This window comes from Lipotes vexillifer, unplaced genomic scaffold (genome assembly GCF_000442215.2).
Source record: "Lipotes vexillifer unplaced genomic scaffold, Lipotes_vexillifer_v1.1 scaffold299, whole genome shotgun sequence".
Classification (NCBI taxonomy): domain Eukaryota; kingdom Metazoa; phylum Chordata; class Mammalia; order Artiodactyla; family Lipotidae; genus Lipotes; species Lipotes vexillifer.
In genome coordinates, this window is record NW_006784347.1 from 2713900 (window position 1) to 2728830 (window position 14931).

General features: G+C 36.0%; 1 protein-coding gene across 1 annotated transcript in view; it reads right to left on the reverse strand.

The window, feature by feature from the left end:
* Positions 1-14931, reverse strand: part of SMURF2 (SMAD specific E3 ubiquitin protein ligase 2) — a 118317-nt gene that overhangs the window by 30971 nt on the left and 72415 nt on the right. The window contains exons 3-6 of the mRNA XM_007456781.1: positions 13256-13364; positions 6276-6409; positions 3615-3680; positions 2030-2114 (exon numbers count right to left, since the gene is read on the reverse strand). Of these exons, the coding sequence (XP_007456843.1) occupies positions 2030-2114; positions 3615-3680; positions 6276-6409; positions 13256-13364 (394 nt within the window). The remainder of the gene's footprint in view (positions 1-2029; positions 2115-3614; positions 3681-6275; positions 6410-13255; positions 13365-14931) is intronic.

A 14931-nucleotide genomic window follows, 5' to 3' on the forward strand; every position in this document is an offset into this window, starting at 1 on the left:
TTCCCCTCCTCTCCCTCCCCTCTGGCAAACCAATACAGAGTTTGTTCTTCTATGAGTCTGTTTCTGTTTTGTTTGTTTGCTTTATTTTTTAGATTCCACATATAAGTGAAATCATATGGTATCTGTCTTTGTCTGACTTATTTCATTTAGCATAATACTCTCTAGATCCATCCATGTTGTTGCAAATGACAAGATCTCATTCTTTTTTTATGGCTGAGCAATATTCTGGTGTGTGTGTGTGTGTGTGTATAATACATCTTCTTTATCCATTCATCTATTAATGGACACTTAGGCTGCTTCCCTATCTTACCTATCTTCCATATCTTATCTATTGTAAGTAATCCTGCAATGAACAAAGGGGTGCATATACCTCTTTGAATTAGTGTTTTCATTTTCTTAGGATACATACCCAGAAGTGGGATAGCTGGATCAAATGGTAATTCCGTTTTTAACTTTCTGAAGAACCTCCCTACCATTTTCCACAGTGGCTGTACTGATTATATTCCCACCTACACTGTACAAGCACTCCTTTTTCTCCACAACCTCACCAACACGGGCTATTTCTCAAACTAATTTTTTAAAAAGCAATAATGCCACTTCTTCTTCAATATCTTATTAATTCATATAACAAAAAAATTAGGCGAGTGCCTATGTTATGTTAATATTCCACCAAACCACTGGCAGAGGTTTGGACGCCTTAAACAATAGAAAATAAAAAGATGCTAAACAGGTTTTTTCCCCTGTGATTACAATTATAGTACAATAATGTAGAACAAATTTAGAATAAGCCATACAACTGTTGTAATCTCTCAATACTGACTAGTTATTTCATCCTAAACTTCCCCTTCAAAAGTACCATAATCCACCTCAAATCCATAAAAATTAAGATATATCAAGAAGCTAAAATCATCCATAAACAAATTACAGCAATTTTTAACAGCTTACACAAAATAAGCAAATACCATAGCTTAGGTTTGAAATTTCATGTCAAAAATAACTTAAAACTCAACCAATTATACACTTAAAATGGATATAGTTTATTGTATGTAAATTATACCTCATTGAAGTTAATTAAAAATACTCTGAAAATTAAAAATAAAATCGGTAAGGTTTCATAACTAGTATGAAACAAAGATAGAGAGCAATGACAAAAAGCATAAGCTTTGGAATCAAGGCTTAAATCTGTGTTCCAGTTCTGCCATTTCTATGTGGCCTCTGGCAAAATACTTAACCTCTCTGAGTCTCAGTTTTGTAAGTCTGTAAAATGCATGAGGGTCATAATAGTAGCAACAGTAGTAGTAGTAATAGCTAATTATTTATTAAGCACTTACTCTATGCAAGACATTGTGCTACGTGCTTTACATGAATGATTTCATTTAATCCTCACAATTATTGATGGCATATATACTATTATCATTATCCTCTTTGATAAATAAATATAAACCAAAGCTTACAAAAGTCAAATAAATTGATTAAATTCATAAAGCTAGTAAACAGAAGAGTAAGGATTGGAACCCAAATGGTCTAATTCCAGAATCACATTATGAGAATTAAATGATCTAATGAATATCATGTAATGATATATATGTAATGATAAATGACATAAGGTGCTTATAACACTATTTGACACTTGCAGGCTCAATAAGTGTTACTATGTTATTGTAATTACTATTACACAAATTCTGTATCTCATCCCTCTAAATAGAGCAATGCCTCAGATTCAGCATGCCTTGTTTTGAATAATTAAATCAATCAAAAAAGTTTTCCTTTTGAATATATAATATTTACAGGAGATTTAAATTTGTCAAGAAATTTGATTTGTCTCCTAGTCAAAACTCTTAAAAAACATATGTAACTTATCTAATTCACGGCTTATTTTACGAATTTGCTGTGATAAGATCCCTCACTAATTTTCTAAGTACAAGAAAAACCTAGATTTTGGAATTGATCAGCAAATTTCTAAACTTAAATATAAACACCAACTTATTTCTCATTATTTTAGGGATATTACCTAATGGATTTTGCTTACCCATCTGGTAAATCATTATCAAACAAACGACTGCAGTCCACAACTTGTCCTCCTGTGCCTATTCGGTCTCTGGACTGAAGACTTACTATTAAACAACAAAAACATTACTAAGAGTCACAGAACTAGAAAGAATTACTGCAATTTAAAATATTTCTCTTTGAAAGACACCTGTCTTCGCTTATTTTAATACTTAAGAACGAACTCTTTAGTTTCTACTAAATTCTGCAATTTTTTTTTTAATTTTTTTTTTTTGGCTGTGTCGGGTCTTCGTTGCTGCACGCAGGCTTTCTCTAGTTGCAGGGAGCAGTGGCTACTCTTCATTGCAGTAAGCAGGCTTCTCACTGCGGCAGCTTCTCTTGTTGCGGAGCACAGGCTCTAGGCGCACAGGCTTCAGTAGTTGTGGCTCGCGGGCTCTAGAGCGCAGGCTCAGTAGCTGTGGCGCACGGGCACAGCTGCTCTACAGCATGTGTGATCTTCCCGGACCAGGGTTCAAACCCGTGTCCCCCACACTGGCAGGCAGATTCTTAACCACTGTGCCACCAGGGAAGCCCCTGCAATTTCTTTGTCCATGAGATTTTTCTCTTTATCACTATCATGTTCACGGAGGAGAGTCTAACTCCTTTTTTCCCATCCTAATGGGGCAACGCAAGGCCGCTAGTGCACTTAAAAAGAGGCGTAACACATGAAAGGTATATTTGTGTATTCCACATTTTTGAGTTTTCAACTTCCTTCTCAATCTAAGAATGACAGGAATTATGAATGACGTTGTAGTGTAGATATTTCCCTGCGATAACCAGAATAGGACTTTTGTTATGATGCTACTTTGGCAACTCTCTATGAACCTAATTCATTGCCTTGTAAAGCTAAGTCCTTCCTGTAACTAAAACCTCTCTGATAGGTTCATATAATGCAATCATGTTATTCTAAATTCTGCTCTATAACGCAATGGTAAGGTTCCAATTGCCTGTTACTTCTTTAAGAAGCTTCAAAGGAGCCCACCTCAGTGCCCTACCATTCTAGGTATCTTGATCAAATCTCAATCTATCAATTCTTAAGATAAGTCTCAGGAAATTTTATATAAAGGGGCCAATTCAAGATAACCCCACTAGCCCACTAAATGCCTTATGAGTAAGGTAACAATTTTTCCCTTTCTCCAATCAGTGCTATACTACCATTCTATTTTTTTCAATTAGTAAAGATTACTTTAAAACTGCAAAGCATTAAACTGGTTCTTCTTACTCAAAAACCAGTTTGAGAATTACTTTCAGAAAACCTTAGTATCATCTATAAAGTCTATCTCAGTGTTCTACTATATTTGTATACTTTTAAAGAATTCCTTCCTAAAGGATCAATAGTTCTTCACATTAGGAGCCTATTTTTTTACATTATTTGTATTTTTTTGCTTTTTAAAAAAATTAAGTTGTCCTAGATTCTGCATCCACTATTTGAATAATTTTACATGACTCATTTAATTCATGCCAATACAATGAAGCTACAGTTACTGTACTTTGATTTTAAACGTATTTAGAGTTTAGGTCAGCTTAAATAAAGCCAAAATTCACATAACTTTCAATTCCACACTTACCTACTATCTGTCCTCTAACTGTATCATTGTCATTTGGCCCAAGTTTGCATAGATCCAACCTCTGATCTATTTCAAATCAACAACAGCAAAAGGCAAAAAATAAGTTGGTATCAGAGATTCTCACATCTACAGAGTGATAGTAAATTTCTACAATCCACTGGAAATCAGACCAATCATTTAAAGAATTAATCAAGTTTTAATGATGAGACAAATGTTTAAAATTCTCTAACTGCGTACATAATATTAGTATAAATGTCTTGACAAAAGTTTTGACAAATTCAGATTTCAAAAACCATAAGACACTGGTGCCAACATGCAGTATTTTCTCTCCAAAGATTTCAGAACACTTCAGTCTAAGTCTTAGCTTGCCACTTAATAGTTTTGTTCTTAAGCAATTTATCCCCAAGTCTTGATTTTCTCGTGTATAATTGTAGTACTTACCCCCTATTAAGGATTAAATCAGATGGTTATGTAAAACTCTTAGCACAGTACCTAGCACATAAGTGTCCAATAAATGTTGTTGTCATTGTTATTTTTTATCTAACCATTTCACATAACTCCCACACACACAAAGTAAGTATTAATAAGAAGCCAAGTATAAACTAACATAAGGGTTTGAGTTCTGGTACTAACTCATTTAGAAGCAGCTCACTTCTTCTCTCATGCCTCACCTACAAAACAGATATAACACTGGCCTGGTTAGTTACAGTAAGGAACAATGTCACCCACTGCATGTTGGTTTTACTTTGATTACAGCACTTATAACTGAATTCTCTTTATAGCTGTATGCCATCTGTCTACTTAAGTAAATCACGAATTGATAAAAGGAGGAGACCATATCTTAAGTTTTTATATTCTCCACTCCAACCTGATAGAATGGAACTACACCAGGTGCTTAATAAATTAAATATTACTATACATCAAAAAGGTCATATAAGTTACTGCAATGAAACATTCATAAGCAGCAGAAAGAAAATCTGTGCCCCACCTGGCTTATTTATCCCTTTGCAAAATAAATGGACACTAATAAGACAGCTATACAGTGGACTTGTGCAGAGCAATGCCTCTTCTGTTCACTCCTTCTAACGTGTCCTGCTCCCTCGGCCAGCAGGCCTTTGCCCTTGCTTCTCAGAGGACAGCATTCATGCCTTTTTCACCTTTCTATCACTGGGGTTTCAAACAGTACCTGACACTTAAAAATTTCAATAAATAATGGCTAAATTGAACCAGAAATAAGGTCATACATACAACAAGTCTTCAGTTTGCCTGCTGCATTGGGTTAGAATAACATGGTTCATTTTGTTTGTTTTTTGGGTTTTTTTTGGCTGCACTGTACAGCATGTGGGATCTTAGTTCCCCGACCAGGGATCAAACCCATGCCCTCTGCATTGGAAGACAGAGTCTTAACCACTAGACCACTGGGGAAGTCCCAAAAATGGTTCATTTTTTATATGCTAGACCTTTTCCAATCCCAACATCTTCTACCTCCTGTTGGTCACCCTGTCAACCCAGAAATATAAGAAATTCTCTGGTGCCTTTAAATTCCCCTCAGAACTTCTAGCTCAATTTTCTCCTTTTTACTTTTTAACAGTAATATTTTTATAACTGGGTTGTGGTATCATACTACATTAAAAGGGATCATCTCTTAATATTATATATCTAACATTCAAAGCTAAATTCAAACTATTTTTATTTATTAATTTCCTTAGCTGGAGTCTATGTGAATTTTTGCTTAGAATAGGCATCTGGACTACAATCCCATGACAACAGCTAGCAATATTTTTTATATTATATAAAAAAGAATTCTGTAGAAAAAGAAAAAAATTTTCTGTTGAAAAAGATATTTACATCTATGTCCCAATGGAAATACCCCCAAAAAGATGCTCTGTCATCTGGTTACATGAATTACACATACACTAACAAGTCAACTTGTCAACCCAATATAGAAATTGCTTCTAATGTCTTGATCTTGATCTAATCTTGTAAATGACCAGTTTGGTGAAAAATTTAGCTACAGTTAAGCAGTTAATACAGCTGTCTTACACTCAAAATAATGTCTTACCTTTATAACTTTTAATTTTTCAGAGCAGTTTTATATGTCATTTTTATTCACTAATAATTCCCCTTTAACTGTTACATTAAACACTCCAATGACCTAAATAAAACTCCCTTTATCTCACAAATCCACCTAAACCAGAGATGAGTGCTAAGTAATAAAATAAACATTTAATACTTTGACACCTTTTTACTTTTTTTTTTTTTTTTGGCCACGTCACACTGCATGGCTTGTGGAATCTTAGTTCCCTGACCAGGAATTGAACCCAGGCCCGAGGCAGTGAGAGCACAGACTCCTAAACCACTGGACCGCCAGGAAATTCCCTCTTTTTATTCTTCTGGATATCAGTCATTTCTTAGCACTTATAAATTCACTGGATACTAAGTATCAGCTCTGATTCATTTCTAGGTTTCACATATTTAAAATGTTTCATTCTTTTTAAAAAGTCAACAAAGTAAATTTAGACCAGAAATTTTTACCAATGTTTCAAACACACACAGGAAATTAAGTTTTTAGACCCCTGCCTCTCCCATCAAAAAATACACATACGTATATATATTTAAATATGTATATTTAAATTTTTAAAAGCACTAGTATCTACTCACAACCAGTGTCTTTGAGGCGGTTGATGGCATTGGAAAGAAGACGAACACAACCAAGAAATCCAGCACCTTGTTTTTTATGGATCTTCTTGTGATTCCATACACTGATCGTAACTGAATCAGACTTTCCAATATACCTATATAAAACAAAATGACTGCATGAGTAACTTGGCAATTATGAGTAGTTAGTATAAAATTTTTCTTTTGTTTTTGTAGTCTAAAGTCACAAATGTTTGAGTATGGCTAGATAACACAAAATATGTTTGAATTCAGTCTATCCACAGGACTGAATTTAATTTTTTTTTAATTCTAAAGTAAAATCTAAAAAGAATTTTTAATATATTCTTTATCATACCTGCCAGTCTCAGGCTGAGTAACAATTTTTGTTAGTAAAAAAAAAAAAAAAAAAACTATTTTAGTAGCTAGTGTCAAATAACCCTATGGAAGTTTATGATTATTTCTTTCCCAAAACAAAAATCTTAGAAAAACTTTTATCACAGTCACATTTTAAATACACTTCAATGACATGACCTAGTACCTCAGCGAATACTCAGTTCATTTTCAAGAGGCATTGTCAAGGCTGACAGACCAAAAATCTGACATACCTGTTATATTTTAAAATGCTGTAGAACAAAAGCTGATTGTAACGCTTTTCCCCTGCTTCTCTCCTGTATGCAGGCCTTGAGCGAGCAGGACTCTTGCAGATTTCACTTCACTGCCTGCAGACAAGCAGAGCAGGGGAAAGCGTTACTATTACTTGTCTGTGCATATACCTGTAAGTATGGAGAAGCTCTACCACAGCCAATTGTTAACATGGTGTCATCCCATGCGAAAATATAATAAAATAACATAATTATATCAGTAGAACCCTAAATTTCAATGACTCTAAGAGGTCAAATTTTTGGTCCAGCAACCTTGACCTTAAACTGTCATTCAATAAAGCAGTAATATCAGAAAAATTCACTTGGTATATAAAAAAGCCTAGACCACTTAAGTAAGGACTAAAACTTTTTTTTTAATAAATTTATTTATTCATTTATTTAATTTTTGGCTACACTGGGTCTTCGCTGCTGCACACGGGCTTTCTCTAGTTGCAGTGAGTGGGGGCTACTCTTTGTTGCGGGGCTCAGGTTTCTCATTGTGGTGGCTTCTCTTGTTGCAGAGCACAGGCTCTAGGCACGCGGGCTTCAGTAGTTGTGGCTTGTGGGCTCTAGAGCGCAGGCTCAGTAGTTGTGGCGCACAGGCTTAGTTGCTCCGCGGCATGTGGGATCTTCCCGGACCAGGGCTCAAACCCGTGTCCCCTGCATTGGCAGGCGGATTCTTAACCACTGTGCCACCAGGGAAGCCCTAAAACTTTTAAATGAGTAACGTGAAAGGCACACTTGAGGCCCTGGATCCAGCTGTGTTAAAGCATGCCTACCCTTCTAGACTTTTAATTATGCAAGCTAATACTTTTTTTTATTTAATTTTTATTTTATATTGGAGTATAGTTGATTTACAATGTTGTGTTAGTTTCAGGTGTACAGCAAAGTGATTCAGTTATACATATACATATATCTATTCTTTTTCAGATTCTTTTCCCATATAGGTTATTATAGAATATTGAATAGAGTTCCCTATGCTACACAGTAGGTCCTTGTTGATTATTTTATATATAGTAGTGTGTATATGTTTAATTACGCAAGCTAATACTTTTCAATAATTAAGCCAATTTGAATTTCATTTCTGTTGCTTGCAAATGAAAAAATCTGGACTAAAATAACATTCAGTATGCATGTATCAATTTTCAAATACACCTAAACAGACTTAACTTGGCAAGTATGTACCTGCATGATATGTAAAAATTCTAGAATCAGAATTAAGTATTAACCAGCTAAATTGCCCCAAACCAAACATTAAAAAAAAAAAAAAAAATCACACTAAATCAGTTTCCCAACTGATAAGCCTGATAAACAGGTATGGATAAGCCTGATATACAGGTATGCTAAAATATTGGTTCCCTGAGGCCTTAGAGCAGCCCACCCACCAATGGCTTAAGCGTCCTTTTGGGAGGCTGGATGTCAAAGCCCAGAGACACCTTGGGAACATACACTGAAGACAAGGGAGATTCTGTCAGCCTGTATCCTTGAATGACTATGTGACAGTGTCTTGCTTCCCTGCCAAATGGACAGGGAAATACAAAATATACTTCTATTGTATTAAACCACTGAAAATGTGGGGTTGTCTATTATATCAGTCTATTATATCTAACCAACACAAGGGACAAATCATAAAGGGCCTTGTCAGCCACAGTATGAACTCTTTTACTCTAAGTAAAACAGGAAGCCAACGGAGGATGTGGAACAGGAGAGTAACCAGATTTGATACACGTTTTGACAGGATCATTCTAGCTGCTGTGTTGAGAAAGACTGTAGCAGCAGCAAAGCTAGAAAAGCAAGGACTCTAAGGAGGGGGTCCACAGGAAAACCACAGCCTGTGAGCCAAATCCAGCAAAGCACAGGGTTTAGTACAGTTTCACTTTTTTTCCCCAAGGAAAAAAATTTTTTTAAGTTTGAAGGCCATATTAAAAATACTTACAATGTCTGTATCTCTCCATTCACTTTATCGCTTTTCTAACATTAAGTTATTTTCTATTTGACAGCTTCCTTCATAATCTTGGAACTAGTTTCTTGGCCATTCTTGGCTCCCTTTTAGAGGCCATTCTTCACATTACAGCCAAAGTGTCCACTCTTGGATATAAATCTGATAATAGCATTTCCCCACTTAAAACACTTTCATTGCTCCCTATTGCTTTTAAGAGAGTTTTCAAACTTATTAATAGGCTTTCAAGGACCTTCATGAGCTGGCTCCTGCTTGCCTCTCACTGCTTGTCTTTTACCACACTCCCCTTACCTTACATGTGAACTTACCAATGCTGCCTCTCTGAACTGTTTTCAGAATCACGTTGTCTTTCACCTCTGGATCTTCACACAGACAGCTTTTGCTTAGAGCCTTCCCACCTTCTCCATCCTCAAGTTAACTCCTATTTAAGGTATAAGCCTAAATGCCACTTTTTCTAGGAAGCTCTCCCCAGCTCCTAAATCTGTGTCAATAAGTTCTATGTATTTCCACAGCACCCTATACAAATTCTCATCACACTGTTTATACTTTCCTATTTTTTGTCTTTATATACCACGTGGCTGTAAGCTTGGAGGACTATGTCTTGTTCACTGTTGTAGCTGGTTCCCTGGCTGAATTTAGACTTGACTGAAGCTAAAAGAAATGGCTTTAAATAATCTGATCAAGGGAATTCCCTGGTGGTCCAGTGGTTAGGCCTCTGTGCTGCCACTGCAGGGGGCACGGGTTCGATCCCTGGTCAGGGAACTAACATCCCGCAAGCTGCACAGCACGGCCAAAAAAGGAAAAGAAAGAATCTGATTAAGAACTCAAAAGCTTAGCTACATAGATAGTAGGTAAAGACAAGTGGAACATCTGGAAGAAAAGCTGATGTTGATGAAGCATGAAATAGAATGACTGTGAAGCTTAAAAGGCTAAACACTTGGAAAGTCGGGATATCAGGACATTTAACATGTTTATAACCTGGGAGATGTTCACAAAACGGGAGAAGTTTAGAGAGCATATGATAACTGAATTAGCAACCTGTAGAAAACTGAAACCTAAGCCTGCAAGGAGCAATAACTCCCTGAAACAAGATTATTACTGCCACCAAGCCCCAAAATATTCCCAAACTGTAAGCCCAATATACTCCGATGGTGATGATGAGGCTGAAACAGAATGATAAGTCAAAGTATTTAAAAGGAATGGAAAGTGTAAATCAACTATACCTCAATTTAAAAAATAAAAAAATAAAATAAATAAGTGGAATGGAAAGACCTCCTGAATCCTTTCCCCAACCTAATTCATCCTCAAAACCTGGCAGCACTCAGGGACACTAGGCACAGCTGAGGCAGGAGGTGAACTTCTGTAATAAAAACAGGGTATTAAGAAGAGGTTAATCTAGTGAATGGAGAGACCTCCTAGCATCCCTATGCCGTTCAGATCCATGAACACAAGCATCCAGGAATACAGCCCCCAAGAAGGAGAGGGAGAATTCTGTGCAGAAAATGCCACAGTTACTCCTAATTACCCTACCAAGCTGATCAGCTCTACCCATGGGTAGAGAGTTTCCAATCAACATTTAAGTGCCTCCCCTTAAATATAAAAAGACAGAAATCCAAACCAAACTAACAGAAAAAAAAGGAAATCTGAGAAAAGAGAGGCAATACAACAGAAAAAAACTACAATTATAATACTTCTCTCATCAGAGAAGATATTGCGTCTAGGAATAAGAGTAAGTTATGAAAAAGGAACAGTCAGAAAGCAAAATGATATTGGAAATTTAAAATTTGAGAGCAGAAATTACAATAAATAGGAATGCTAGAAAACAAAGTTGGGAAAACAGCCCAAATATTTCATGGTAGTTTTTAATTTTTTATTATAACTTTTTTTTTTGAACTAAGATAAAATATGAGAGAAAAAAGGACAACTAAATGATGATCAATTCAGGAGGGATAACATCCAAATAACAGGAGTTCTCGAAAAAGTAAAAGAGAGAAAGAAATACAATGGAGAAGAGGAAATCATCTACAGATGATTAAATAAATAGAAAAGTTTCTCATAACTAAGGAGTTTAAGTATCCAGATTAAAGCCACAGTAAGTATCTAGTAATGTATTTCAGATATACCAAGTCCATCGTTAAAAAATTTAACATCAGGCAAAAACAGCATACCCTGAAATCTTCCAGTGGAAAACAACAATCATGAAGGACCAAAATCAGGATGCCATCAGCAATACTCTAAACTTGTAATGTCCAAAATGGTAGTCACAAGGCACATGTGGCTACTGAGTACCTGAAATATAACTAGCCCAAACTGAGGCACTCTGTTAATGCAAAACAAACTCCTGATTTCAAAGACTTCGTTGTTTTGGGGGGTTTTTTTTTAAAGGCCGCACCACGCAGCATGCGAGATAGTTCCCCGACAAGGGATTGAACCTGTGCCCCTGAAGTGGAAGCACGGAGCCTTAACCACTGGACCATCAGGGAAGTCCCTCAAAGACTTTGTATAAAATAAACAAAAAAACAAACAACTCGATTATTTTATTTTGATATCGTGTTGAAATGAAGATATTTTAGATAAATAAAACATATATTAAGTTTAATTTCATCTGTTTCTTTTTACTTTTTTTAATGTGGCTACTAGAAAATTTAAAATTACAGATAAGCTCCCATTTGTGGCTCACATTGTATTTCTATTCAGCAGTGCTGATCTAGACCTAGAAGACAGTGGAGTAATGTATTCAAAATTTGAAGGGAAAGTGATGTCTCACCTAGAAGTCTATACTCAGACGAACTATCAACCAGGTAAGAAGACAAAATATATTTTCAGACATAATCTCAAAGAAATTTTCCCCATCTTTGTACTCTTCCTCAAGATAACAATGGAAGACATACTTCACCAAAACAGGGAAGTAGGGGCTTCTCTGGTGGCGCAGCGGTTGAGAATCTGCCTGCTAATGCAGGGGACACGGGTTCGAGCCCTGGTCTGGGAAGACCCCACATGCCGCGGAGCAACTAGGCCCGTGAGCCACAACTACTGAGCCTGCAGGTCTGGAGCCTGTGCTCCACAACAAGAGAGGCCGCGATAGTGAGAGGCCCGTGTACCGCGATGAAGAGTGGCCCCCGCTTGCCACAACTAGAGAAAGCCCTCACACAGAAAAGAAGACCCAACACAGCAAAAATTAATTAATTAATTAATAAACTCCTACCCCCAACATCTAAAAAAACAGGGAAGTAAACAGAAAAAAAGGAAGGCATTGGACTTAGAAGAGAGAAACGAAATTCCCAACATATTGATAAAGGCAAGTTCCAGGACAATTGTGCAGAAGATCCTAGAGAACTACCAGTCCAGACTGAAGTAAAGCATAGAAGCTCTAGGAGGGCTATCTCCAAGAAGAAAACAAAGCCAATAGACTATCTCATGTGGTGAACATAAATAAGCAGAGGAGACGTTCAGTACTGTAAGAGAGTTTGTGAATTTCTTAATGAGATGGAAAACTAAACAAATGGCAAAGTTAGACAGTTACTAACTTCATAAAAACAGAAGTTGTCAAGAAAGAAAATGTAATCACTGCACACCACGTGACTCAGTTATGAATATTTACATGATCATAATAGCATAAACACAGAACAATGATGTAACCGAAAAGGCTCAAATAACTCTACAGGAGGACTGGGGGAAGGAAAGGGTCATGTGGATGTTGTAGGAATGGGATGAGAGATAGCAGCTGTAAAAGCTACATCATTTTCTATGGTAGAAAATGTAAAAATAATACCTAACATGAAATAAATATATATTTATATTAAATGCTATAAATAAGCATGATATCTAGAAGCAGAAGAAAATTCTAGAACAAACAGCCAAAGGTATTGAAAACAGTTACCCTGAGAATTGGAATCAGGAATAAGAATGGGACAGTTAACTGCATTTTCCCATTAAAAGACCTACAGTATCATCTGCTTTTTTAAAAACAGTACATATGCTACTATGATTAAAATAAAATTTAGAAGAAAGAAACCATCCATATAAGAAACAAAAAGAATGCCTATGAGTGTACTCCAATTATGATTTCTGATTTATACTTATAACTGACCTAAAGTGAATTAATACCTTTATTTGATTGAAAAAAAGGTGTGTGTGTGTGGGGGGGGGGTTGCTCTATACTGTGTATCCGTTTTGTTCTTCATGGACTTATTAAGCATAGCTCACCTTCCAAAACCAGCTATCAATAAGCCAAAGTACTTTCACACTAGATTTTGCATCCCTCTGTGAGGACCAAATTACACCACAGATCAAACTCAGATCATATTCAGTGATTCTTTTCAAAGACTATATCAAATAACAGTGATTCCATGTTTCATTTCAAATAAATCGTTTAAACCTACAGGTCATAATGCTGATTCCATTTTGGATCAAGTGTATTCTTCACAGTATCTGTAGAATGGCACTGCCCAGATCCATCAACCACCACCTTAGCAAATGGATCAGGAAGCCCTGTGGGAAAAAAAGGGAGGGATCTTTTTTAATTAAAGAATATTTTGACACGGAAGATTAATTAAATAAAGATTAATATTTGCTACAAAACAAAAGATTATTCCATTCTTCATAAAAAGTTTAACTATAAGCTATAAATGAAAAGTGGTCCATTTTAAAACTAAGATTAAAGTTAATTCTACATTAAATATCAAAAACTACATTTTTTCTTGCTCCTACCTCAAAACACACTCAGCTTAAACTACCAAAGTCTACAGATTACTTTATAATGTACAAGTTATCATAGATCTTTACCAGCCCTTTAACCCCAGAAAGGTGAATGCTTAAAACGTCCCTGGGTCTCTTAGAGATTTCCCACGGTCTCCCTTTAGTAGCTCATTTAAAGGAAAGAGCTTATTAAAGTTTTCACACAGTAACACAGGCTACAGAGATATCAAATTAGCCAAAAAGTTTTCATGATTAACTATCATGAGTGATGAGAAACTGAAACAAAAAATTTAATACCCTGCCTTAAAAGAGCATACTATCTAATTGGGAAAATTAAAACACCATACATTAAAAACAAAAAAACAAAAAAAACTCCTGAGAATAAACAAGTTTTTGACCATACTGATTATAAAGAAAGCACTTATAATACTATGTCAGGCACTATTCTAAATGCTTTACATATGTTAAATCTCTTAATCTTCAAAATTACCCCATGGGGTAAATACTACTATTCCATTTTAGTGATGAGGAAACTGAGGCACAAAGGGGTTAATTAACTAGCCTGAGGTCACCCAGTAGTAAGTGGCGGAGGCAGGGTCTAAAGTTTAGATTCTAAACCCATGCACACACAGTCTGGTTCTTGATTTCATGCACTTAACCACTATGCTGTATCACACCTCTCATTTACTATGTAGTTCAACAGCGAGTACAAGAGCTCAGAAAAGCAGGAGAACAAGTTGAGTGTGAACAATAGAAAAAGGCTTTCTTCTCCCCCACTCCCCCCACCCCCACCGCCTTTTTGAGGGGATGGGACTCATCTGGGCTTTAAAGGACAAACAGGAGGCGTTCCAAGGAGGGTATAACAATATGTGAAGGACTTTGAGGGGTTTAATCAAAGCATTTGTGCTAAGGTGTAAAAGTAAATACTGTTGGAGAGATAAGACGGATCCAGTAAGAGAGGCTTAAAAGTCAGAAAATAAAGGCTTGGAATGACTGAGGTAGAGAACAGGGAGCCACTTTAGATTCTTGAGCATGGCTGTAAATACACTGTCATATTTGTCTACTAGTGGTATTCAGAGAAAGGAAGATTAAAGGTACAGAGAAGCTGTTGTAAGCTTCATACAGTAGGATGAAGAACAGTTGGATGACGAAGGTGGAACTAAATAAAATATTGGAGACCACAACAACAGTTTAGATGTGAGACATACTGAGATACTGTAAATTTCCTAGGGACAGCTGAAGACACTAAAATGAAATGTTGGTAAGTGTTGATAATTGCAGAAATTTTGTACCTTGATATATCTATGCTAATTTTTTTTTTTTTTTTTTTTTTTTTTTTTTTTTTTGTTTTTGCGGGCCC